At 43.4% G+C, this 24,259-nt stretch overlaps 1 protein-coding gene across 3 annotated transcripts in view; it reads left to right on the forward strand.

The window, feature by feature from the left end:
* The window catches only part of TNR (tenascin R), an 835,808-nt gene that overhangs the window by 761,264 nt on the left and 50,285 nt on the right, over positions 1-24,259 (forward strand). For all 3 annotated transcript variants that reach the window (XM_077453200.1, XM_077453202.1, XM_077453201.1), the window contains 3 exons: positions 3,472-3,604; positions 8,832-8,983; positions 13,490-13,586. In XM_077453200.1, coding sequence (XP_077309326.1) covers positions 3,472-3,604; positions 8,832-8,983; positions 13,490-13,586 — 382 coding nt within the window. The remainder of the gene's footprint in view (positions 1-3,471; positions 3,605-8,831; positions 8,984-13,489; positions 13,587-24,259) is intronic.

A 24,259-nucleotide genomic window follows, 5' to 3' on the forward strand; every position in this document is an offset into this window, starting at 1 on the left:
ACCCTTCGCTCGCCATGCTTCGGGCATGGCCTTGCTTCGCTCGGCATAATTATCATCTAATTCTATGTACACTTGGATGGTCGGGCTTGAACCTGGACTCAGGGGTAGGCATAGATTTGAACGTGTTCCATAGGAAACCATGTTAAATGGACTGTAGTGCGTTTCTGCAAACCGCTAAATGCACTAAAAATGCATAGGTGTGAACCTAGCCTTAAGGACCCTTTTTTAATTTGATTTTATATGTTAACCCTTCCCTCGTGCTCAGGACATGTGGTCTGTTATGGTTCGGAGGGGAGGGGGCGGCGCAGGCTCATCCTTCCCCTTCCTGGCCTGCCAGGCTGCATGCTCTGATTCAAGTCTTTTATTTTGGAGGTGGGGGGCACGCCATTTTTTTGTTTAGATTTTTATATTTTTTTACTGACAGGCTTTGTTCACATTATGTTGTCAGCTGGGTATCCCCAACCGATAAGTCACTGGTTGTTAGGACAGTGACAGGGCCGGCTCCCTAACAAGCTATAAAAACATGACAAAAATGCATGTACATGCATTTTGGTGCATTTTCATTAAATCCTATGGAGCTAAAATCGCTGCAACCACAACAAAGTAGCACCTAACCCTTTTCAAAAAACGCACCGCGATGTGCTGCATTGATGTGAACAGGAGCCATAGAGAATAATGGGATTTTCCTTAGCATGCGCTTCTGAGCGACTCAAGTCGCATCGGAAATTGCACTAGTGTAAACCAGGCCTAAGGTAAATGAATAGCCTGATTCATTTTTAAATGATTTTTCCTGAAGGTTTTGTAGGTTGTTAGTTTTTGCTACTTTTTTTATTTATAATTTTGTAAATGTGCATTATGGTCCCATAACCTGTACGCTTACATTGTGTTCATGGTTTTATTTTTGTTCATAAACAGCCCTGTGCTACTGCTGAATGTACATGCATACCAATTAATTCAGATTTATGCAGGTTTACAAGGCAGATGACTATAATGTTAATACAGCAACCCAGGAAGCCGAGAATAAAACTACAAGGGGCGTACAGTCATTAGTATAAGCCTACAGACAATTTATAAAAGCAGGAACACAAAATAAAATATTCATTGTCATAATTAAATGGTATCTCTGCTGGATTTGTCTACTAAGAGTGACTGAAAATGTATAAGCCAGCTTTCTTTCTTCTGTGCTCTTTAACTACAGATTTTTAATTTTTTTTTTAGCACAAATGGTTATTCTGTATATTCACTCCTGTGCTCTACAATGGGGTACACGGTATAAGAAAATCAGGCGACGATCGTCCGATTTTCCTCGTTTCACAGCAAATTGGAACTGAAGTGAAAATTTATAGAAACCAGTACACAATAAACAAAAATAATTTGTTATGTTCTCGTACGTGAAAAATTTTGGAGTTTGTACCTTTGGGAATTTTCATACAAAAATTGGAACTGGCTGTCGAAATTTGTGTACACACTAAATGAAAATCGTACGAAAGTTCCTCAGATGAAAATGTTCACCCGATTTTCTTATAGTGCTTAGGAGCCTTAAAGTGGTTGTAAACCCTTACAAACCACTTTGACCTACAGGTAAGCCTAGATTAAGGCTTACCTGTAGGTCCAAGCAATATCTCCTAAACCTATACGGTTTAGGAGATATTTGCCTGAAGACAGGCACCGCTGTCTACGGCGCATGCGCCGTAGACAGCGGCGCGCAGGCGCACTGAACGCGGCAGTTCCAAAAGTGGAGCTGCCGCATTTGTCGACTCCCGTGCGCATGCTGGTAAAGAAGAACTCAAAGAACTAAAGAGGTTAAAGTGGTTGTAAACCCTTACAAACCACTTTGACCTACAGGTAAGCCTAGATTAAGGCTTACCTGTAGGTCCAAGAAATATCTCCTAAACCTAGACGGTTTAGGAGATATTTGCCAAAACACAGGCACCGCTGTCTACGGCGCATGCGCCGTAGACAGTGGCGCGCAGGCGCACTGAGCGCTCCGCTGTCAACGGCAATATGCCGTTAGTGGTGGCTCCTATGCACATGTGCGGGAGTGACGTCATCGCGGCTTCGGCGAATGACAGCGCCGGAGCAGCGAGACCCCACCGAGAAGATGGAGGCTCCGTACACAAGGGGACAGCGGTGACTTTGCTGGCTCCTGTGTCAGGTAAGTGACACATAATGGACTACTATGCGATGCATAGTAATCCATTATGCTTTACCTTTGCAGGCAATCAAAGAGGAAGTAAACCCATCAGGGTTTACTTCCTCTTTAACAATGATTCCTGCATCCATTAGTGGGATTATGATTGAAGGATGGAAGATGATTAGAGGAATTCCCAGTTAGACTTTACTAGACATGTGCAGAGCTGTGTTTAGTTTTGTATAGAATTTGTTACTTTACTAATTTTGTTTTATTGATTCGTTTCAGTATGCATTTAGTTTAGTTTATTAATTTCTAACAAATTCCGAATTTTTGGAACATTTCGAATTTGGATCAGTTGTAAAATGATTGACTGATTTGAATTCTGTGTGAAGACTAGGCGGTTGTTCAGGAGCGGGCCAGGAAGCCGGCCGCGGCATCCTTAACAACCGATGACCGATACTTCCCCGCTGACAGATATATGTAAACAAAACAATACCAACGATAAAAAATTCAGGAAAAAAAAAATAGTGTGTGGACCCTCCCCCAATCTGTACTAATCCCTTCTGATCTGGTATGGCTTATAAGGGGAACTCCATGCGAAAATTTAAAAAAACGGTGTGGGGTACCCCCCAAAATTCATACCAGGCCCTTATCTGAGCATGCACCCTGACAAGCCAGGAAAGAGGGGGGATGAACTCGCCCCGGTCGATGATGTCACAGGTGGGCACGATCACCCACTGCCTTCATCAGGTGACTTTTCAAGAAATGTCAGACGCTGAAGCAGGCAGTCAGTGGTAGCCCTCGCCAAGCCTGTGGGAGTATTTGAATCATTCCAAAAATTTGGCATTCGTTAGAAAATGAATATATGAAACGAAAATAAATGAATTTTAATGAAACGTGTTACTATTTAATTCGGAGATTCACATACATCCGAATTTCCGAATAACCATTTGTCCGAATCTATATTCGTACCGAAACTAATTGTACATGTCTAGACTTTACAAACTTTATTCTAGGAATCTTTCAGGACAACAAGCCTACTTGCTATGGTCAGGACATCCTATTGGTGCTATACATGATGGCCTCCCACTAAGGACCAGTCAGCCCAGACTTTTTTAGGCTTGCTGTCCTGGAAGATGATTGGTGGAACGATGTTTCAGTGAAAGCATGAGAAAACAACTCAGAAAGATGTGCATCATGGTTGGCATTGCTGTCTTCTACACTCCTTCCTGCTTAATATTCTAGCTCTCAGATCACTCAGGACTATGGTTTCATGTCTAGATTTGGTCCTTGATGAATATGCATTAAATGATAACATTTATCTGCCTGCCTGTTAGGAACTGATTGTGGATGCAGAGGACACATGGATCCGACTGGAGGGTCTGCTTGAGAGTACAGAATACAATGTCACTTTACTATCAGTACTGGATGGAGAACGAAGTGCTGTCACTCACGCAGTCTTCACTACAGGTCAGTGTTCCTCAATGACACGGGGAATTCATCATTCCTCTAACATATGCTTGTACTACAGAGCTGTCAACTCTGTTGTGAGGGACATTCCCTGAGGACAGCTCTGGTTAAACAGCATGCAGTTAATCAGCTCCACAGTCATTTTCAGGTATATCGTAAAGAAATGACTTCTAGAAAATGATTGCAGGCTGATGGCGGAGGCTAGTCTCATTTTCTATTATCCCTATTATTTACCTTGGTTTTAATCATCAGTTCTGCACTGCACATCAAATACATTTCATAACATCAAGGCACATCTTAGGAGAGTATCATAGCGAATATATAATCCTTTTCTATTTAGTTTTACACTTCCATGTGAAGGTGATCAATTTAATATGCGTATAGTCTTCAAAACATATGTACAGAGGGGCAGACATATTTACTTTTTACATATGTAGGTTCTTTTTCCTACTTAGGAGTGCTGCACAGTTTCTCTCTGTCGAATTAGACTGATTTAAAACCAATAATTCTCATATCACATAGTTACATAGAAGGTGAGGTCGAAAAAAGACACAAGTCCAACCTGTGTGTGTGATTATATCTCAGTATTACATTGTATATCCCTGTATGTTGTGGTCGTTCAGGTGCTTATCTAATAGTTTCTTGAAACTATCGATGCCCCTTGCTGAGACCACCATCTGTGGAAGAGAATTCCACATCCTTGCCGCTCTTACAGTCCTCTACGTAGTTTAAGGTTAAACCTCTTTTCTTCTAATTTTAATGAGTGGCCACATGTCTTGTTAAACTCCCTTCTGCCAAAAATGTTTTATCCCTATTGTGGGGTCACCATTACGATATTTGTATGTTGAAATCATATCCCCTCTCAAGCATCTCTTCTCCAGTGAGAATAAGTTCATAGTTACATAGTAGGTGAGGTTGAAAAAAGACACAAGTCCATAACTACCAGAGTTCACAGGTCCAGGCATTTGACACAGGCAAAGCCAAGTAAAAGCATGGAGTGCAGATTTGCCCATGTATTCATATGCTTGGGCTACCTGAGATTGAGCCAGGCTAGACTTGTGTGAACAAAGGCTTAAAAAAATTAAATAAATTAAACATTAATTTGAAAAAAATAATTCAAGCAGTAGTGTAAGGCTAGCCATACATATACAGGAGGTCATTTTCTAAAGGCAGATAGACTATGCACTTTGCAAGTGCTGTTGCACTCCTCAAGGGTATTTGCTCCAGAGCTTAGTAAATGAGGGAAAGCTTTTCTGATTTCCATCTTCCAATCATGTGCAAAATGCTGTTTTTTTTGTTTTTTCCATGCATGTGATTGGGTATTCTTTGCAAAGTGAAGCTTCACCTTTTTTTAAAGAAGTTTCGGAGCAAATGTCCTTGCAGAGCACAACTGCACTTGAAACGTGCACAGTCTATTTGTCTTTAGTAAATCAACCCCTGTATGTGTCTGGCTAGCCTTACACCACTGCTTACATTTTTTTCAGATTTCTCTCATTTGGGCCTGAACAAAAGAGATCAAGAAAATCCCCCATCCACATTAAGCAGCATGGATGGATGAATCTCCCCTACCGGCTGTTATATTCTGACAACTGCTACTTCCAAAATTGTCAGAATACCCACACAGTGACTGTAGGCTAAGAATTTTACAGTGACTGTAGGCTAAGCCCTTGTACACACGGTCGGAGAATCTGCTGGAATGAGTCTTATCGGACCGTGTCGTCAGATAATCCGACTGTGTGTGGCATGCATCTGACTGATTCCGTCCGAATCTCCGTCCGACCCAATTTTCCAACATGTTGGAAATATTTCCCCAACCAACTGGGCCGGACGGACCTAATCCAATCATGTGTAGAGCATTTTCATCGGACCAAGTGCCACGCATGCTCAGATCAAATTCCTACATCAAAGCTATTGGCTACTAGCCTGAATGTAGTCCCATCGTAACGAAATTACGTCATCACGTTCTGAAAGATCGGATTTTTCGCCAACTTGGCCTGACCGTGTGTATGCAACAGTTTCGGACACAATCCGTCGGACTAAATCCGACGGGCAAAATCCGACGGATTTGGTTGGCAAAATCTCCGACCGTGTGTACGTAGGCTAAGAATCTTCTGACCGGCCCTTTTAAATTTTCAGATCAAAGTTTGTTGAGTCAGGTGGTGTTGACAGGGGTCACTCACGGCTTGAATTTCGACTCCATTATGCATTATTCAGCTCAAATGCAAGCTATGTATGGTCAGCATAACTATGGACATGTTTTTTAAGGCCTTCATTCCAGAAGAACTAATGTCAGATGCACAGGAACATACTTTTGGATCATACAGCTGCTATTCACAGATCTTCTTTGCATACCTCTTACCTGTGAGTAGATTTATTGCCTTCAGAGCTTGTGGCTATCCATGCCAGCACTTTTATTTTAAAGAACTCTCACTTAATTTTAATTTTCAATATTCTGACACCTCCCCCCCTCCCCATCCCTTTGCATTCCTCTTGGCTCCACTTGGCTCAGGCAAAGTACCATTTATAAAGCAGCTGTCGCCTTGCTAGCTACATTTCTAAATGACTGCAGGGTCATCTGTCCAACCTTCAAATGTAGGCTTACAAAGCACACAGGAACATGGGACGAAGTACTCTCAGGGCCGTCTTTAATATTGATTGGACCCTGGGCAAATCTTTTCTTGGGGGCCCCCCCTTGCAGTTTTCAGTTTTCTGCTTTGAGACATACAATAATTAGCAGTTAGACTCAAAATCAGTTTACTGAATCAGATCAGGAGCTATTGTGATTGGTTGCCAGAGGTTAGTGTATCATTACCGCTCACTGACTAGTTGCTAGAGGTTACAACACACATAACGGCTCACTAATTAATTGCTAGAGGTTACAGCACATGATTTCTGCTTGTTGATTGGTTGCTAGAGATTACGGTGGATATGACCTCAGGGGGGCATGATACACATATCAATGCTGCCAGCCGCTGATATTTACATATGAATGCCGTTGCTATTTACATATGCATGCAGGTAATTTACATGTAAACACAGGGTCTGCAGGTGAGTCATCTGTACACAACAATAGAGCAGAGCTGGGCAGCATTAGTAGCAACATTTTACACTGAGATATTGGGACACAGCACAGGACTAAAACCTCAAGGGACAAGGGAATTTAAACCAGGATAGTTGGCAAGTATGAGGTAGCTGCTTTGGGCCCCACAACAATGACAGGGCCCAGGGCAGCTGCCCCTTTTGCCCTGCCTTAAAAACGACCCTGAGTACTCTCATAGTGTCTTCTCCACAATTTAAAGACATTTGTATTAAACATCTTGTATTAAAGGATAAGTTCACCCTTTGGAGCATATTACACATTACACCCATATGTAGGATGTACCGTGTAATATGTTCGACTACCCCCCCCCCCCACCTCACAGACAAACACTTCTCCCCGCGCCCCCTATCACTATTTAAAAATTGAGAAGCTGTACCGGACTCCACCCACACAGTCACATTATTCATTCACATCGGTCTGCGAATAAATTAACTACAAGTTCTGAATTGCGCGGAAGCAGGTGGCTGGTAGTTCTCTATGATCTGTGAGTGTGCTGATGAACTCACAAGTCCGGCACCTTTCAGAGAAACAATTTGTACAGAGGTACAGCCCAAAACCAGTAGGGCTTGTCTGTAGAAACCTGACATTACACCCCTGATCTACTAATCACGGTTCCAATGCTCTTCAAGCGTCTCGTAAACTGCAAACAGGACTTCTTATGGCTTTCTTTCAACAATGGTTTTCTTCTTGTCACTTTTTTCATATAGGCAGATTTGTGGAGTGCACGACTAATAGATGTCCTGTGGACAGATTCTCCCACCTGAGCTGTAGATCTCTGCAGCTCCTCCAGAGTTGTCATGGGGCTCCTGGCTGCTTCTCTGATGAATGCTCTCCTTGCCCGGCCTGTCAGTTTAGGTGGACGGCCATGTCCTGTAGGTTTGCTTTTGTGCCATATTCTTTCCATTTTCAGATGATGGATTGAACAGTGATATGTGAGATATGCAAAAGCTTGGGATATTTTTTTTATAACCTAATCTTGCTTTAAACTTCTCCACAACTTTATCCCTGATCTGTCTGGTGTGTCCCTTGGCCTTCATGATGCTGTTTGTTCATTAAGGTTCTGAAACAAACCTCTGAGGGTGTCACAGAACAGCTGTAATTATACTGAGATTAAATTACACACAGGTGGACTCTATTTACTAATTAGGTGACTTCTCATGGCAATTGGTTCCACTAGATTTTAGTTAGGGGTATCGGAGTAAAGGGGGCTGAATACAAATGCACACCACACTTTTCACATATTTATTTATACAGTAAATATTTTTGAAAACCATTTATAATTTTCCTTCCATTTCACAATTATGTGCCACTTTGTGTTGGTCTATCATATTATCCCAATAAAATACATTTAAGTTTTTGGTTTTAACATGACCAAATGTAGAAAATTTCAAGGGATATGAATACCTTTTCAAGGCACTGTAAATACCCTGTTTCCCCCGAAAATAAGACCTAGCATGATTGTCGGTGATGGCTGCAATATAAGCCCTACCCCCCAAATAAGCCCTACCCTGTTTCCCCTGAAAATAACCCTACCCTGTAAATAAGGCCTACACGGACTTTAACAGGGCTTATTTTGGGGGAAGGGCTTATATTGCAGCCATCACCGACAATCACACTAGGTCTTATTTTCAGGGAAACAGGGTAGCTAGTTACAGACTGAGTTCCCTCCCTTGCACTTTTGTTTTGCTCTGGCAACGTCTATTCTTAGCACTGCTTCCTAATACCTAGAATGTCCTATAACTAAAACCTAATAGGTTAAAAAAAAATGACAGTTAAATTACAAAATAAAGAAAAAGCAAGAAAAACAAGGAAAACGAGAATAAAATAAGGAAAAATAAGATTCTGCTGGTTATCTAAGAGCTGTTTTCTATCTCTTTTGTACTTTTTATTGCTTACTACACTGGCACATAACAGGGGAATCATTTCATTGTGCTGTCAATGTCCACTTTAGTTATAAGTAATCTAGCCTCTGAACAACTAGGACACCCGTCAGCCTAGCTATAATGACACCCTAGTTAAAAATAGTATTTATTTCTACAATGTGCAAGACAGTTGAGAAAAATGTAGGGAGAAAGTGTATCTATTGACTTGCTTCATGACTGCAGATTGCCTTCTCTCTCTGTTCAGGAGGAAGAGTGTTCGCCAATCCCCAGGACTGTGCTCAACATTTAATGAATGGAGACACTCAAAGCGGAGTATACACCATTTATATGAACGGCGATCAGTCTCTGAGTGTACCTGTGTTCTGCGATATGACCACCGATGGAGGAGGCTGGATTGTGAGTCTTGTGAAGGAGACAAGTGTATATTTGTGAAATGCTACCATGGCCCTATTATCCATACATGAGTGCAATCACTTTTACTGAGGCCAATGGTACTTGCAGAATATCCACAGATTATGCAACGGTGCATTTTGTGAACATGACACACAGTGGGGGTTATTTACTAAAGGAAAATCCACTTTGCACTGCAAGTGCACTTGGAAGTAAAATCGCTGTAGATCCGAAGGGGGACATGCAAGAAAAACAAAAAACAGCATTTTAACTTGCACATGATTGGATGATAAAATCAGCAGAGCTTCCACTCATTTCAGATCTACCCCTTAGATTTAGAGCGACTGCACTTCCAAGTGCACTTGCAGTGCAAAGTGGATTTGCCTTTCGTAAATAACCCCCATTGTGTCATTATTAACCATACACGCAAATGTCTTACTAATATGGTAAAATTGTCCAGCGAGCATTATATCTTATTCTATACACGGTCGGATTTTCCGACGGGAAATGTTGGATGTGAGCTTGTTGTTGGAAAGTCTGACCGTGTGTATGCTCCATCGAACATTTGCTGTCGGACTTTCCTCCAACAAATGTTTGCGAGCAGGTTCTCAAATTTTCCGCCAACAAAACGTTGTTGTCGGAAAGTCCGATTGTGTCAAGTCCGTCATAACAAAAATTTGTGAGTGCTCAGAATCAAGCAGAAGAAGCTGCACTGGCTATTGAACTTCCTTTTTCTCGGCTCGTTGTACGTCTTGTACGTCACCGCGTTCCCACGTTTGTAATTGTTGGCCAACATTTGGGTGACCGTGTGTCTGCAAGACAAGTTGGAGCCAACAACCGTCGAACGGTTTTGTTGATGGAAAGTCCGATCGTGTGTACGGGGCATAACAGTTACAGTGGTTCTAAAGGCAGAAGTTTTTTTTTTTACCTTAACCTCCCTGGCGGTATGATTATTTTGGATTTTAGGTGCTGAAAGCGGTACAATTATTTTGCATGAAAATTTGGCGTTTTATATTGTAGTCCTGTAATTCTTAGCAATAACTCACTTAAATCTGTCCAAACCAGAGTCTAGCAGACATCCCGGGTATGATAAAGTTTGAAAAATGAAATCATAAATTATAATATAATAAATAACTATAAATAATTATACCAAATAATAATATAACAATAATAAAAATTATTCAATAATGTAATCAAATCAAAAACACTGAAATTTGCTCAGTTGCAGAATTGTCACTGTCATTACTTTTCAATATTTGATGACGGATCTCCCCACAAATCACTATCGCTCAATTCTGCGAGTGATTACAGTTTATTATTGCTGTTTTCTAGCTGGTCTAAAATCATTTTTGATGTAAAGTGACAGTTTTGGTTGCTATGGACAATCTCCAGTTTCCAGGCATAAAGAACAGTTTTTATAATATAAAACTGCATGCAGGACACTGGGCAGACCACTAGGGACAAAGGGGATGTGCAATTATTACATACAGCAATGTAATATGTATACTGTGTGTTTCACTTTTTGAATTTACCGCCGATCTCCGTCCCCGTGCATCGCAACGCTCGCAGGGAACGGAGATCGGCTCTGTGATACATTGAGTGAAGGACGAGCCGCTCGAACAGTGCGGGGACATCACTGGATCGAGGGGAGAAGGTAAGTAAACCTCCTCCTGCAATCAGCGATGCGATCCCGATGCGATCTGGCTCGGGGTGGAAGTTTTGTACCAAAAGAGGTAAACCCGAGCCAGACTCGGGAACACCGCCAGGGGGGTTAATGCATTAAAGAGGAAGTAAACCCTCTCTTTAAAAAAAAAAAAACACCCTGCAGGACAAAGGCATAATGAGCTAGGATGCATAGCATCCTAGCTCATTATGAATTACTTGAGATCGAAGCCCCCAAAGCAAACCTTGTTCACCTCCTCCGTCGCTGACATGTTGACTCGACGTGTCTTCTGGGTATCGCTGCTCCGGCGCTGTGACTGGCCGGAGCAGCAATGATGTCACTCTTGCGCATGCTCACTGGTGCCACCACTAACGGCATGATCAACGTTAGAAACGGCACGCACAGTGCGCCTGTGCCCGATGTCTACGGCGCAAGTGCCCTAGACATCGATGCTGCTATTTCTGAAAATATCTCCTAAACCTTTTAGGTTTGGGAGATAGTTCTTGCACCTTCAGGTAAGCCTTAATCTAGGCTTACCTGTAGGTTAAAGTTGTTGTAATCGGTTTACAACCACTTGAAAGTGTTACTAAACCCAGGACCCTGCATTCACTATATCTGGTCTCCCACAGTACACAGAACATTGACATTTCAATTATTTTAGTAAATAAAAACTGATAAGTACCTTTTCTCATCAGCAGTATATAGCAGTCTTGTGACTTCTATCAGTGTCTGGTTAAAGCTTGTAGGAGGAGATTTCATTCTCCCCTGATTGTACTATGAGGCTGCAGGACCCCTGACCCTCTCCCTGGACATTGCTGATTGGCCCTGGGCCGATCACATGCACTCACCCAAGAAAAAAAAGAAAAAAACTCTCCAAACTGAACATCTGCAGCTTGCCCCCAAGGCTTTGTTCTATCAGCAAATAGATTGGGGACAGTGGAAGAGGGGGAAGATCAGAGAAGACAGGAGTATAATTTTTTACACAAAGCAGGGAATAACCCCTTAGGGTCCACAGTGAGTATAACATGCATGCTTTACTGCATATACAGTAAATGATTTTACTGTTGTGGTTTTAGTAACACTTTTAGATAAAAAAAAACTTGTGTGTGTAGCAGCTCCCCCCCCCCCCCCAATGGCTTACCTGAGCACCATTTCAATCCAGCAATTTTGCACAAGAGCCTCGGTTGTCCAAGACTCTCCCTCCTGACTACTATTATCTAATTATGTGCAAGCAAAAATGCTGTTTTTTTTTATTTTCCTTGCTTGGTTATTATTTGCGAAGTGAATCTTTACCTCATTTATAAAGCTCTGGAACAACTGCACTTTGCAACGTGCACAGTCTATTTGCCTTTAGTAAATCAACCCCCATGGATCCATGTAATAGTCAGGAAACTAGAATCTTCAAAATGAGAATTCAGCAGAAGAGACAAGCATCATTGACTGAAACTCACATGATGGTCAACGACCCAGTAGACATTTTTGCCTATGTTACCCCACTGTGGCCAATCCAGTGAGGAGCAGAATTTACCTAAATGGTAGTAGAGGAGGGTCAGCTAACAACGGATGCCCCATAGTAAGTCTAATGCTGAATTTTGGCCAGCAAAAGACCAATGAGAGCTTTTGATCGAAAAATGGAACTGTGTGTATGCTCCATCAGAATTTAGCTGGCCGAATTCCCGCCAGCAAAAAGAGCATGTTCTCAATTTTTCCGACGGAAAAACTTTCTATTAGAAATTCCGATCGTGTGTATGCAATTCTGACACGCAAAAAATCATGCATGTTCAGATTCAACTACGAGATGGAAGCTATTGGCTACTGGCTATTGAGCTTCCTTTTTTAGCCCCATCGTATGTGTTGTACCTCACCGCGTTCTTCACGGTTGGAATTTGGTGTGTACGCAAGACAGCTTGAGCGAAATTCCACCAGAATTCCGTTGGGAAAAACCATCTGAGCTTTTTCTGACCAAAATTCCAATCGTGTGCTTGCAGCATAAGAGTGATATCAGCTCCCAGGCTCTGCAGTTGTTGTCGGGGATTTCTCCTATTCACTGAACCAGGCCTTTGGGGAGATCATGTGATTTGGACCGGATTGCTCTCAGAATAGGTAAGTATAGACATGGTAGATAGAACAGGGTTTAAAAGTGTGGTGGAAGCTAGTTTAAGATTAGTTAGGAATAGGCTGGACTTCCACTTTAAGCACATAGCATCCTGTTAGCATTACAATTCACGTTTGTTTTTGAGAATATTTTAGCTTATTTATAGTATATAAAAAAATGTAAGTGGTCTATAAATCTGCGTTGCTCTCCTAAACCACACAGTATTAGAAGATGAACTGCTGGAGTCTGGTTGATTGTTACAGGCGATATAATTGCAGAGTCCTATGTGGAAGTTTTCTGTCTGAGTTGTCCTTGAACTGTAGCAACAGTCAAGTGTGTGAAAATACAAGATGGCTGCACTTTGCTCGAGCTGCAGAGTCCTTTGACTCCTTGAAGCACTGAATGCACTTCACTGTTCAGTTTAGCTATGGGTTTCAGGCAGAATATCCAAATATTTTACTCTGCTAGTACCCCCTATTTTCAATCACCTCATCTACCCTTTAGCACTTTAGACACGCAATGCCTTATTTATATACCTGTCTGTTTCAGACAACTCATAGCAACCAATTTGATTCAAACCTGCACTGGAAAAATGACAACGGTAAATTAAAGTTTTGATTTGATTGGTTTCCATGAGTTGTCTAAGACAGTTTTTTCCTCAGACAGTGCCATAAATAAGGTCCATTTTTATTACTGTCTCAGATTTTACATTTAAAAAGCCTTCCATTTATATATCTGTATGTGTTCTCTTTAGGTATTCCAGAGACGTCAAAATGGGTTGACAGATTTCTTCCGTAAGTGGTCTGACTACCGAGTTGGCTTTGGAAACCTGGAAGATGAGTTTTGGCTGGGTAAGTCAATTATAATTGATGATTGCTAACTACGGCCTAAAATTTTTGCAGCCAAAATGTTTTAAATTGAAGAGGACCTTATGATCAAATAAATAAAAAAATACTATCTGGAAAATATCTAATTTTAACCTGAGTGGCCTTATGTCTACTTTGCTTTCTCTATGTGAATGTTACAATAGAACAATTTCACATTTATCCAGATGTAGCGCACCCCAAGTGGCGGCCCGTGCATTAAGGGAGCACGGGCGCTACCACCTCTCTCCTGCCACCCCCTCTAGCTCCAATAGATAGATTCATGCATTCGTTTTCCTAACACTAAACCACCCCTCCGCCAATCAAGTGCTCGGATCTGTTACCCGTCACCTGATTGGCTGAAACGCCAAGCGTCCAATCATAGCAGAGGATGGGAAGAGAGGATGGGAGGAGACATTGAGGAGCTGCCCCACCGAGACAGGTGGCACAGTGGCAGGAATTGATGGGCACAGTGACTGTGTTTGATGGCACAGTGGCACAGTGGCTGCGTTTGACGACACAGTGGTGGCAATTGATGGGCACAGTGGCTGCTATTGATGGTACAGTGAGGCTGCAATTGATGGGGTTCTTTTCAGAATTTTTCTGTTTGTTTGCGCAGTATTTATTTTTGCAATTTTGAGCACCAGCTGCCACTGTGCACCCCCGAGGGGGACGCTGGCTGATGACAGTCAAAGGCACAGTCACTGTACACTTCCAGCACAGATGATGATGATGCCCAGAGTTCTCCCTCACTTATTCAGAGCCTGCCAGCACACACAGAGCACAGTCCAGGCACACTGACACAGAGCAGTCTAGATGATGTACTTTTCTTGTGGTTTATTTTGGGTAACTTGGATTGGGTGTAGGGTAGTATGGGATACTCCAGAGCCATTAACGTGGTTGTAGAGGCAGAAGGTTTTTTATCTTAATGCATACTATGCATTAAGATAAAAAGCATTCTGTGAGCAGCATCAACCCTAATGCCGCAACCACACGAGCGGACTGTATGGCCTACTTAGTCCGCCGAAACACATTTCAGCGGACAGTCCGCTCGTGTGTGGGCTTCAGCTGACTTTTTCAGCGTGCAGTCCGGCATACTAAGAATTTATTTTTTTTCAAAATTCTGTCCGTCGTACTCGCATTTCGGTGGACAATCCGGCCGTGTGTATGCCAGTCCGCCGTACTTTTGAAATGAGCGGACTTTTCCCGCCCGGAGAAAAGTCCGCTCATTTCGAGCAGGTATCCAGGTAGGCGGGGCCCGCAAAGGAGACGTCGCTGGCCCCGCCGCCTGGTATGGACTTAAAGGGGAACCCCAACGCCGAAAAAAATCGGCGCGGGGGTCCCCCCAAGTCCACAACAGACCCTTGTCCGAGCACGCTACCCGGCCGGCCAGGAAAGGGGGGCGAGCGAGCGCCCCCCCTCTTGAGCCGTACCAGGCCGCGTGCCCTCAACATGGGGGGGTGCCTTGGGGAAGGGGGGGCCGCGCGCCCCCCCCACCCCAAAGCACCTTGTCCCCATGTTGATGAAGACAAGGGCCTCTTCCCGACAACCCCAGCCGTTGGTTGTCGGGGTCTGCGGGCGGGGGGCTTATCGGAATCCGGGAGCCCCCTTTAATAAGGGGGCCCCTGGATACCGGCCCCCCACCCTATGTGAATGAGTATGGGGTACAATGTACCCCTACCCATTCACCTGTAAAATAAAAGTACAAAAAAAAACACAACACACGAGATAAAATACTTTATTGCACAGCTCCGGGGGTCTTCCGTCTTCGGGGGTCTTCTCGCCGGACTCCTCCGCTATCTTCTTGTAGCTCTTTTGCTAGCGGAGGAGTCCGGCTTTCTTCCTCGCCGCCGGCCTCTTCTCCCGACTTCGGGGGTCTTGTCCCCCTCTTCGGTTCTTCTGCCGGGCCACCGCGCCTTCTTATAGCTCTTTTACAGGCGGTGGCCCGGTCTTCTGTCGCCGCCGCCGCCGCCGCCGCCTTCCGTTCTTCTTCTTCTTCTTCTTCTTCTCCTTCTTCTCCAGGAGATGTTGACTCGACGATCTCTCAGGCCACAATGCCAGGGCCGCGCTGCGCGGCCACTTATATAGGGACAAGGGGCGGTGTCACATGGCTTTATGTCACATGGGTTGGTGTCACATGGTGACCCCACCCCCTTATGATGTCATAGTCCCCATGTGACATCAACCCATGTGACCAACCCATGTGACATAAAGCCATGTGACACCGCCCCTTGTCCCTATATAAGTGGCCACGCAGCGCGGCCCTGGCATTGTGGCCGGAGAGAGCGTCGAGTCAACATCTCCTGGAGAAGAAGGAGAAGAAGAAGAAGAAGAAGAAGAAGAAGAAGAACGGAAGGCGGCGGCGGCTTCGACAGAAGACCGGGCCACCGCCTGTAAAAGAGCTATAAGAAGGCGCGGTGGCCCGGCAGAAGAACCGAAGAGGGGGACAAGACCCCCGAAGTCGGGAGAAGAGGCCGGCAGCGAGGAAGAAAGCCGGACTCCTCCGCTAGCAAAAGAGCTACAAGAAGATAGCGGAGGAGTCCGGCGAGAAGACCCCCGAAGACGGAAGACCCCCGGAGCTGTGCAATAAAGTATTTTATCTCGTGTGTTGTGTTTTTTTTTGTACTTTTATTTTACAGGTGAATGGGTAGGGGTACATTGTACCCCATACTCATTCACATAGGGTGGGGGGCCGGTATCCGGGGGCCCCCTTATTAAAGGGGGCTCCCGGATTCCGATAAGCCCCCCGCCCGCAGACCCCGACAACCAACGGCCAGGGTTGTCGGGAAGAGGCCCTTGTCCTCATCAACATGGGGACAAGGTGCTTTGGGGTGGGGGGGCCGCGCGGCCCCCCCTTCCCCAAGGCACCCCCCATGTTGAGGGCACGCGGCCTGGTACGGCTCAGGAGGGGGGGCGCTCGCTCGCCCCCCTTTCCTGGCCGGCCGGGTAGCGTGCTCGGACAAGGGTCTGTTGTGGACTTTGGGGGGGACCCCCACGCCGTTTTTTTTCGGCGTTGGGGTTACCCTTTAAGTCCATACCAGGCGGCGGGGCCAGCGACGTCTCCTTTGCGGGCCCGCCTACCTGGAGACGCGCTCGAAATGAGCGGACTTTCCTCCGCGTGTGTGGGCGAGTCCGTTCATTTCAAAAGTAGGGCGGATAGTACGGTGGTCTTAGTACGCCGTATTAGTCCGCTCAAAAAGTGCCGTGTGTGGGCAAGTAGCCCGTTCGGAAATTCCGACGGACAGTCTGGCGTACTTTTCCGCCAGACTAAGTACGTCATACAGTTTGACCGTGTGTACGCGGTACAGGCATTACACCCTATATTAAGAGAGAGGTGCACCAAGATGTCCAATGACATCCAATGATGAAACGCGTAGGGCGTGGCCTAACGTATACACTCTCTCCCACAAGGCGGCGGCTGTGTTTTGTGATGCTTTATGAACGTTTTTAATCTGTGTTTAGCGTATGTAGTAGCCATTTTTTGCATACAATAAAGGCGCTAATTTTAAAAACCAGTACAGTACTATGGATGTTCTATATCTTTTCTATAAACACGAGGAAATGAGGAACTGGATAATAACCAGACCAGCTTTATACAGCGGCACAGGAGCTTACACTGTGGATGCGAATTAACCCCTGCAGGGGAGCTGGTGAGTGCAGTAATTTGCTCTTATGCACGGAAAACGCACCGGTTGAGATTCAGCATACATCAGGCACTGGGCACAAGTCACCTTTATTGAACTTTTATTGAACTTTTGCAAAATCCTTTAGAAAAAATTCCCTCCTGATTGGCTGAGGCACAGCAGTGGCACCATTGGCTCGTGCTACTGTCAATCAAAGTCATTCAGCCAATCAGGAGAGAGAGGGTGGGACTAGGTTGCAGCTCTCTGTCTGAATGGACACAGGGAGTTGTGACTCAGCTCGGGTGCCCCCATAGCAAGCTGTTTGCTGTGGGGGCATTCGACAGGAGGGAGGGGACAGGAGCACCGAAGAGGAACCCAAGAAGTGTAGGATCCAGGCTGCTCTGTGAAAAACCACTGCACAGGGCAGGTAAGTATAACATGTTTGTTATTTTTATAGAAAAAAAAAAAACAAGACTTTACAATTACTTTAAGAGGACACTCTTTTTCCGTGGGAGACTAGTGGAGGCCAGAGTTATGTACTGCTCAGGAGGGGATCTACTTGACCCAGGTTCACAGGATGGTTCTTCCACAGGAAACTAATGGAGACTACTGTAAGAGGGGAGAGAGGAGAGAGGAGCTACTTAGCCCAAACTTAGTTTAAAGTCCACAAAACTAAAGAGGACTAGTCAGTATCTACTAGACATGCGCACACTGAAATATTTTGTTTCGGAATTTCGGTTTCATCTAAAAAATACATTTATTTAATTACTCCCGAAAATTCATTTTTATTCATTTTGTTTTGTTAAAAAATGCATTCATCCAAAATTCTGAATTAATTAAGGTTGAATCTGTTAGTTGAAGGCTTATGGTGTCTGTCAGATTTTCAAAGAAGATTCGATGAAGCCGCTCAACTGTACGACGCCATGATCATAAATTTTCAGTCGAATGCTCCGCCCACAAGCTATAGTAGAATTCTAATGTTGTTTGACTAGTAATAATTATAATTGTTATTATTACTAGTCAAACAACATGAGAATTCTTCTATAGTCTGTGGGTGGAGCATTTGACCATAAATGTCCTCGTGCGCCGATCGTATGTTTTTCGCTGCTTCGTTGAATCTTCCTGTCTCTATAATGTTGAATCTTTTCTCTCTATGTCGAATAATCTTGGACTAATAGAGTTAGGTTAGGAACATTCAACCGCAGGTTCAATAGACACAGATCGCTATTGTCACCGTCATGTTGAATCTTCTATCTATCTATATCGAACTGTTGTTGCAACAATAGGAAAATATCATGAATATGAAAATAAAGCATTTTTTTTATTTAGCATCTTTCGGATTTTGGATTCTGTGCCTTCATTATCTTTTGTTAAAACGAACACGAAAATCCCCAAAATTCGGACAAAACTGCATTTGGAAGAAAGTGAATGCACATATCTAGTATATACTTCTCAAAAGAGGATTTACATGGCCTAGCAATCCCAATACTACAAAATCACCAGGATTTTGCCGTAAAACAGTATTCACGAGGCTAGGGGAATTGCTGTCTCCATTCAGCTTCCTCCAGGTGCCTTCCAGTGGGGCTATGCAGAAAGGATCCTCAGGTGAAATTTAGGTATATTAGAGATACCTTCAGATGTAGGCATCCCCAGCTGTGAAGATCTGAAACTCGAAACTAGAGGAGGGAAATTAAACAGGTGAAATCCTTTCAACAGGATGACTCTGCTATTCTAAAGCTCAGCCTATTTATGTGCTCCTCAGCCACCTTTTGGGCACACCTCCCTAGGGATTGGCTGCAGTACAATTTGCTTTGCTGCACTTTTATATTCCAGAATAAAACAGAAATATAACTGCGCTACCCCATAAATACTTCACATATACACTACCAAGGACTAATTCCCAGTAGCGGTTCTCATACACATAAAAAGAAATTATTCAATATAAACACCATGTGACTAGTGTTAAATAAATAACTTATTAAAAAAATCACAAAAAATATATATAATGAATGATAAGAAACCTACAATCCTAATAAAAATATCAAATCAATAAATAAATAAATGAATTCATAATAGGATATCTGAAAAATAAATAAATAAAGTGCTCCAAAAGAAATAAGTGCAATAATTCATGAAACTACACAAATAATGTGCTCAATAAAGTGCTCAAAAGAAAAAAGAAAAGTGCAGGCAGTCCATAAAGCTGAAAAATGATTCTTCCAACGCACATTCGTATGGAGACAGGCTTCCTTCACCACCAATGTGCTGATAAATAGACCAAATGCACGCTTACCAGACCAGAGAAAAGTTCAGGCTTATAATACATATCATGTGAAGACCATCGGAATGGAACAGCAATAGCCCCCTCCAAAAACGACCTCCAATGACGGGATCTCTCACCGGGTACAGACAAGAAAAACTCCCATAGCGTAAATCCACATAAATGCCAGTTTATTATAAAATAAGTAACATACTCACAAGCGAATATATAAAAACAGCATTACGGTAAGTGCCGTCCGGCAAAACGAGCGCCCAATAGTTCCTGTCACGTGATGGCATCAACACATCGAGACCACCCTACGCACGTTTCGTCATATGTGATGTCGTCTGGGGTGTGGGCGATACGCTGACGCATCACGTTAATATCTCAATAATACAAACCAAGCCTCGTTCTGAGCTGAGGGAGGAAAACCGGAAATGAGTTGCATAAACATGGCAACCGCATGTAACCTCAAATGACATCTTAAATGAGGGCAAACGAAGCTAGCATCAAACCGCCAGCAAAGCAAACAAAAATAAAAAATAAATAAAAGGAAATTACGAATAATAAAAATATACATATGAATGAAAAAGAATAAAATAAAAGATGAAATAAAAAATAAAAAATAGTAATAAACAATAAACGATAGACTGGAAAAAATTAGTCCAATGGTAAAGACTAATATACCAAAAACAAAACAGACCCTGTATATCAGAGCAAGGGCAGTATATCAAAACACCCCATTTTGATATTTTTTATTTTTGTTTGCTTTGCTGGCGGTTTGCTGCTAGCTTTGTTTGCCCTTATTTAAGATGTCATTTGAGGTTACATGCAGTTGCCATGTTTATGCAACTCATTTCCAGTTTTCCTCCCCTCTCAGAACGAGGCTTAGTTTGTATTATTGGGATATTGACGTGATGCGTCAGCGCATCGCCCACACCCAAGACGACGTCACATATGACGAAACGTGCGTAGGGTGGTCTTGACGTGTTGACGCCATCACGTGACAGGAACTATTGGGTGCTCGTTTTGCCAGCCGGCACTTAGCGCTGTTTTTATATATTCGCTTGTGAGTATGCTATTAATTTTATAATAAACTGGCTTTTCTCTGGTCTGGTAAGCGTGCATTTGGTCTATTTATCAGCACATTGGTGGTGAAGGAAGCCTGTCTCCATACGAACATCCGTTGGAAGAATCATTTTTCAGCTTTATGGACTGCCTGCACTTTTCTTTTTTCTTTTGAGCACTTTATTGAGCACATTATTTGTGTAGTTTCATGAATTATTGCACTTATTTCTTTTGGAGCACTTCATTTATTTATTTTTCAGATATCCTATTATGAATTTATTTATTTATTTATTGATTTGATATTTTTATTAGGATTGTAGGTTTCTTATCATTCATTATATATATTTTTTGTGATTTTTTTAAATAAGTTATTTATTTAACACTAGTCACATGGTGTTTATATTGAATAATTTCTTTTTATGTGTATGAGAACCGCTACTGGGAATTAGTCCTTGGTAGTGTATATGTGAAGTATTTGTGGGGTAGCGCAGTTATATTTCTGTTTTATGCTTACTTTTGATGTGTGTTACATCGTAATAATTGCAGCTTTAAAATATTTAGAATTTATTTGGTGGTTGGGTTTTTAGGTAAGCGCAGCATTTTTCTCGTTTTTACTCTTATATTCTAGAGCTTTCTAGAATGCAGGGGAGAACAATCAAACCTGCAGCCTGTGAAATCCAAAACAGTCAAAAGAAATCAACAACCGTTCCAATAAATACAGAGAAATCAAAAAGACCTAAATTTAACTAACGTCCTAGCAACCTAACTAGGAGGGTGCTACACAGGCATCCAGAAGATCATTTACTGCATAGTATTCTTTCTTTCTTTCCTTTTAAAGACTTGTCAGATTTAGATTGAGACAGACCAGGGATAGGAAGAAGAGAGGCTCCTACCATCACACACCACATGATTAGAAGATCCAGGGTCTCTGAAAACACTACACTCAAGGCCATGACAAAGGGGGGCAGGGGGTGCAGGTGTCATGTGAGGTGGGGGGGCCTCTTTGAGCGTTCCTGCCCCTACAAGCTGACAGGGGTAGTGACAGCACCATCACTATTTCTGTCAGATTAGCAGAGGAAGTGACAATCAGCTTAGCGTGGGATGTAACAAACGGTTTTGGCCCGGAATGTCACAAGCAGCGCTGTCAGTAGCCGAATATGGAGAGAGGAAGAGAGCCATGAAGAGGCGCGGGACTGTCAGATAGGAACCATGCAGGGTTTGCAACCTGTAAATTCCCGATCTGACAGTCAGTGGTGTCCCCAGCCGCAATTCCATACCCTGCATCCGGAGCCAACATCTCTCTCCACCGGCTGCCTGGCAGAAATGTTGAATATCCACTTTCCCTAGTCTCCTCCTCAACTCTGATGTGCCAAGATGAAGAGGAGCCTGGGGGGGCAAGGGGGATGGGGGAGGACACCACACAGCCATCTGCCGTGCTGAATCTGAGGTCTGGGGAGAATTACAAGGGGAACATGGAAGGAGGGGGACAAAGTGAAAAAGGATGACAGTGTGCTAGAAGTGGGGAAGGAGAAGAGGATTAGAGAGAGGCTGAGGGGAATATGTGCTAGGAGGGGGTCATGGTGGGGAGGGGCAGAGGATTTGTGTATAGGGTGATTTGGGGGGGTGTTGCTAGGAAGGGATGATTTGAGGGGGTTTGTGGAAGGGGGATTGGGGGGAAGAATTTGATGATTGTGGGGGGGGGGGATTTGTGCAAAGAGGGGAAATTTGGGGAACTGTATTTGTGCTAGGAGAGGAATTTTGAAGGGGGAATTTGGGAGGATTTGTGCTCATGAAAACATTTGGGAGGGTTTATGCTAGTTGGAGGAATTTTGGGGTAATTTGTGCCGGGGGGTTTGATAGTAGAAGGGATTTTGGGGGGCTTTGTGCTGGGAGGGGGAATTTAGGGGGATTTTTTTTGGTGGAAATTTGCATTAGTAAGGGGGATTTGTGCTGGGGGGAGAAATTGTGCTCATGGGGAAATTGGGGGGGGGGGGAGAATTTGTTCTAGAAGCAATTTTTTTTTGCTAAGCATTTGTTTTAGGAAGGTGGGGGAGGGGATTTGTGCTGGTATTGGATAATTGGTTGGGGAATTGTGCAGGGGGGGAGGATTTGCACTGAGATTTAGGGGGATTTGTGCTGGGGAAGGATTTGTGTTTTGAGCGAAATTTTGAGGGATAGAGGATTTGTTCTAGAATGGGTGATTTTTTTTGGGGGGGGGGGGGGTTGTGCTAGGAGGAGAGATTTGGGGAGAGATAGGATTGGATCTGGGAGGGGGGATGGGTGTCAAAGATTTGTGCTGGGAGGAGGATTTCAGCAGGGGTGGGGAGGGGGATTTGCACTGGAAGGAAGAATTTTCGTTTGGGAAGAATTTGGGCTTGGAAAGGAAATATTTGCTTGGTGGGTTAGCGTGCAGAGTAGTGCTTGAGGAGTATTTTGCTGACACAGAATGCTCATAAATCTGGGGGAGGTGCATTTTGACATCTTTGCCTTGGGAGCTAGATAACCTTGTCCTGGCACTGAGTACATTGTGAACTGAACCATGGTCTGATGTACAATGAGGCTAGAGAAGACATTGTGGAACAGTTCCGTAACTTTTTTTGGGGATTTGTAAAGAAAAGCAAGGCAGTGCTGACATTTCTTATTTAAAATGTTTTATAGTGATCTTATAGCTTTAATACTTTCTAAGTCATTGACCTGGAATAGGTTTGCAGATCAGATGTCCCTACATTCCTCAGACTTCATCAGTTCTGTGCTTATTCTATGTCAGTAATTCCAAAATTGTTGATGCCGGAGACAGACAGGTAAATAGCATTTTCATTAGGAGATCAGTAACGGAAGCTATTGCATTTCTTGTGGTACAGCTGTCTTATAACAATGTGGTCTGAATAATGGATGTTGGTAGCTAGATACCAGTAGCAGAAGATGCTGATGGGACACTCACCACTGAAGAGCAGGACTATGATGTATATGGGTTATGCTTTGGTTATATTGATTGTAGATGGATATACAGTGGTGTGAAAAAGTGTTTGCCCCCTTCCTCATTTCCTGTTCCTTTGCATGTTTGTCACACTTAAGTGTTTCGGAACATCAAACCAATTTAAACAATAGTCAAGGACAACACAAGTAAACACAAAATGCAATTTGTAAATGAAGGTGTTTATTATTAAAGGTGAAAAAAAATCCAAACCATCATGGCCCTGTGTGAAAAAGTGATTGCCCCCCTTGTTAAAACATACTATAACTGTGGTTGTCCACACCTGAGTTCAATTTCTCTAGCCACACCCAGGCCTGATTATTGCCACACCTGTTCACAATCAAGGCATCACTTAAATAGCTGCTTGACACAGTAAGGTCCACCAGAAGATCCTTAAAAGCTACACATCATGCCGAGACCCAAAGAAATTCAGGAACAATTGAGAAAGAAAGTAATTGAGATCTATCAGTCTGGAAAGGGTTATAAAGCCATTTCCAAAGCTTTGGGAATCCAGCGAACCACAGTGAGAGCCATTATCCACAAATGGCGAAGACATGGAACAGTGGTGAACCTTCCCAGGAGTGGCCGGCCGCCCAAAATTACCCCAAGAGCGCAGCGACGACTCATCCAAGAGGTCACAAAAGACCCCACAACAACATCCAAGGAACTGCAGGCCTCACTTGCCTCAGTTAAGGTCAGCGTTCATGCCTCCACCATCAGGAAAAGACTGGGCAAA

This window comes from Lithobates pipiens, unplaced genomic scaffold (assembly GCF_037356315.1).
Source record: "Lithobates pipiens isolate NorthernLeopardFrog02 unplaced genomic scaffold, aLitPip1_a1.2 Scaffold_23, whole genome shotgun sequence".
Taxonomy (NCBI): domain Eukaryota; kingdom Metazoa; phylum Chordata; class Amphibia; order Anura; family Ranidae; genus Lithobates; species Lithobates pipiens.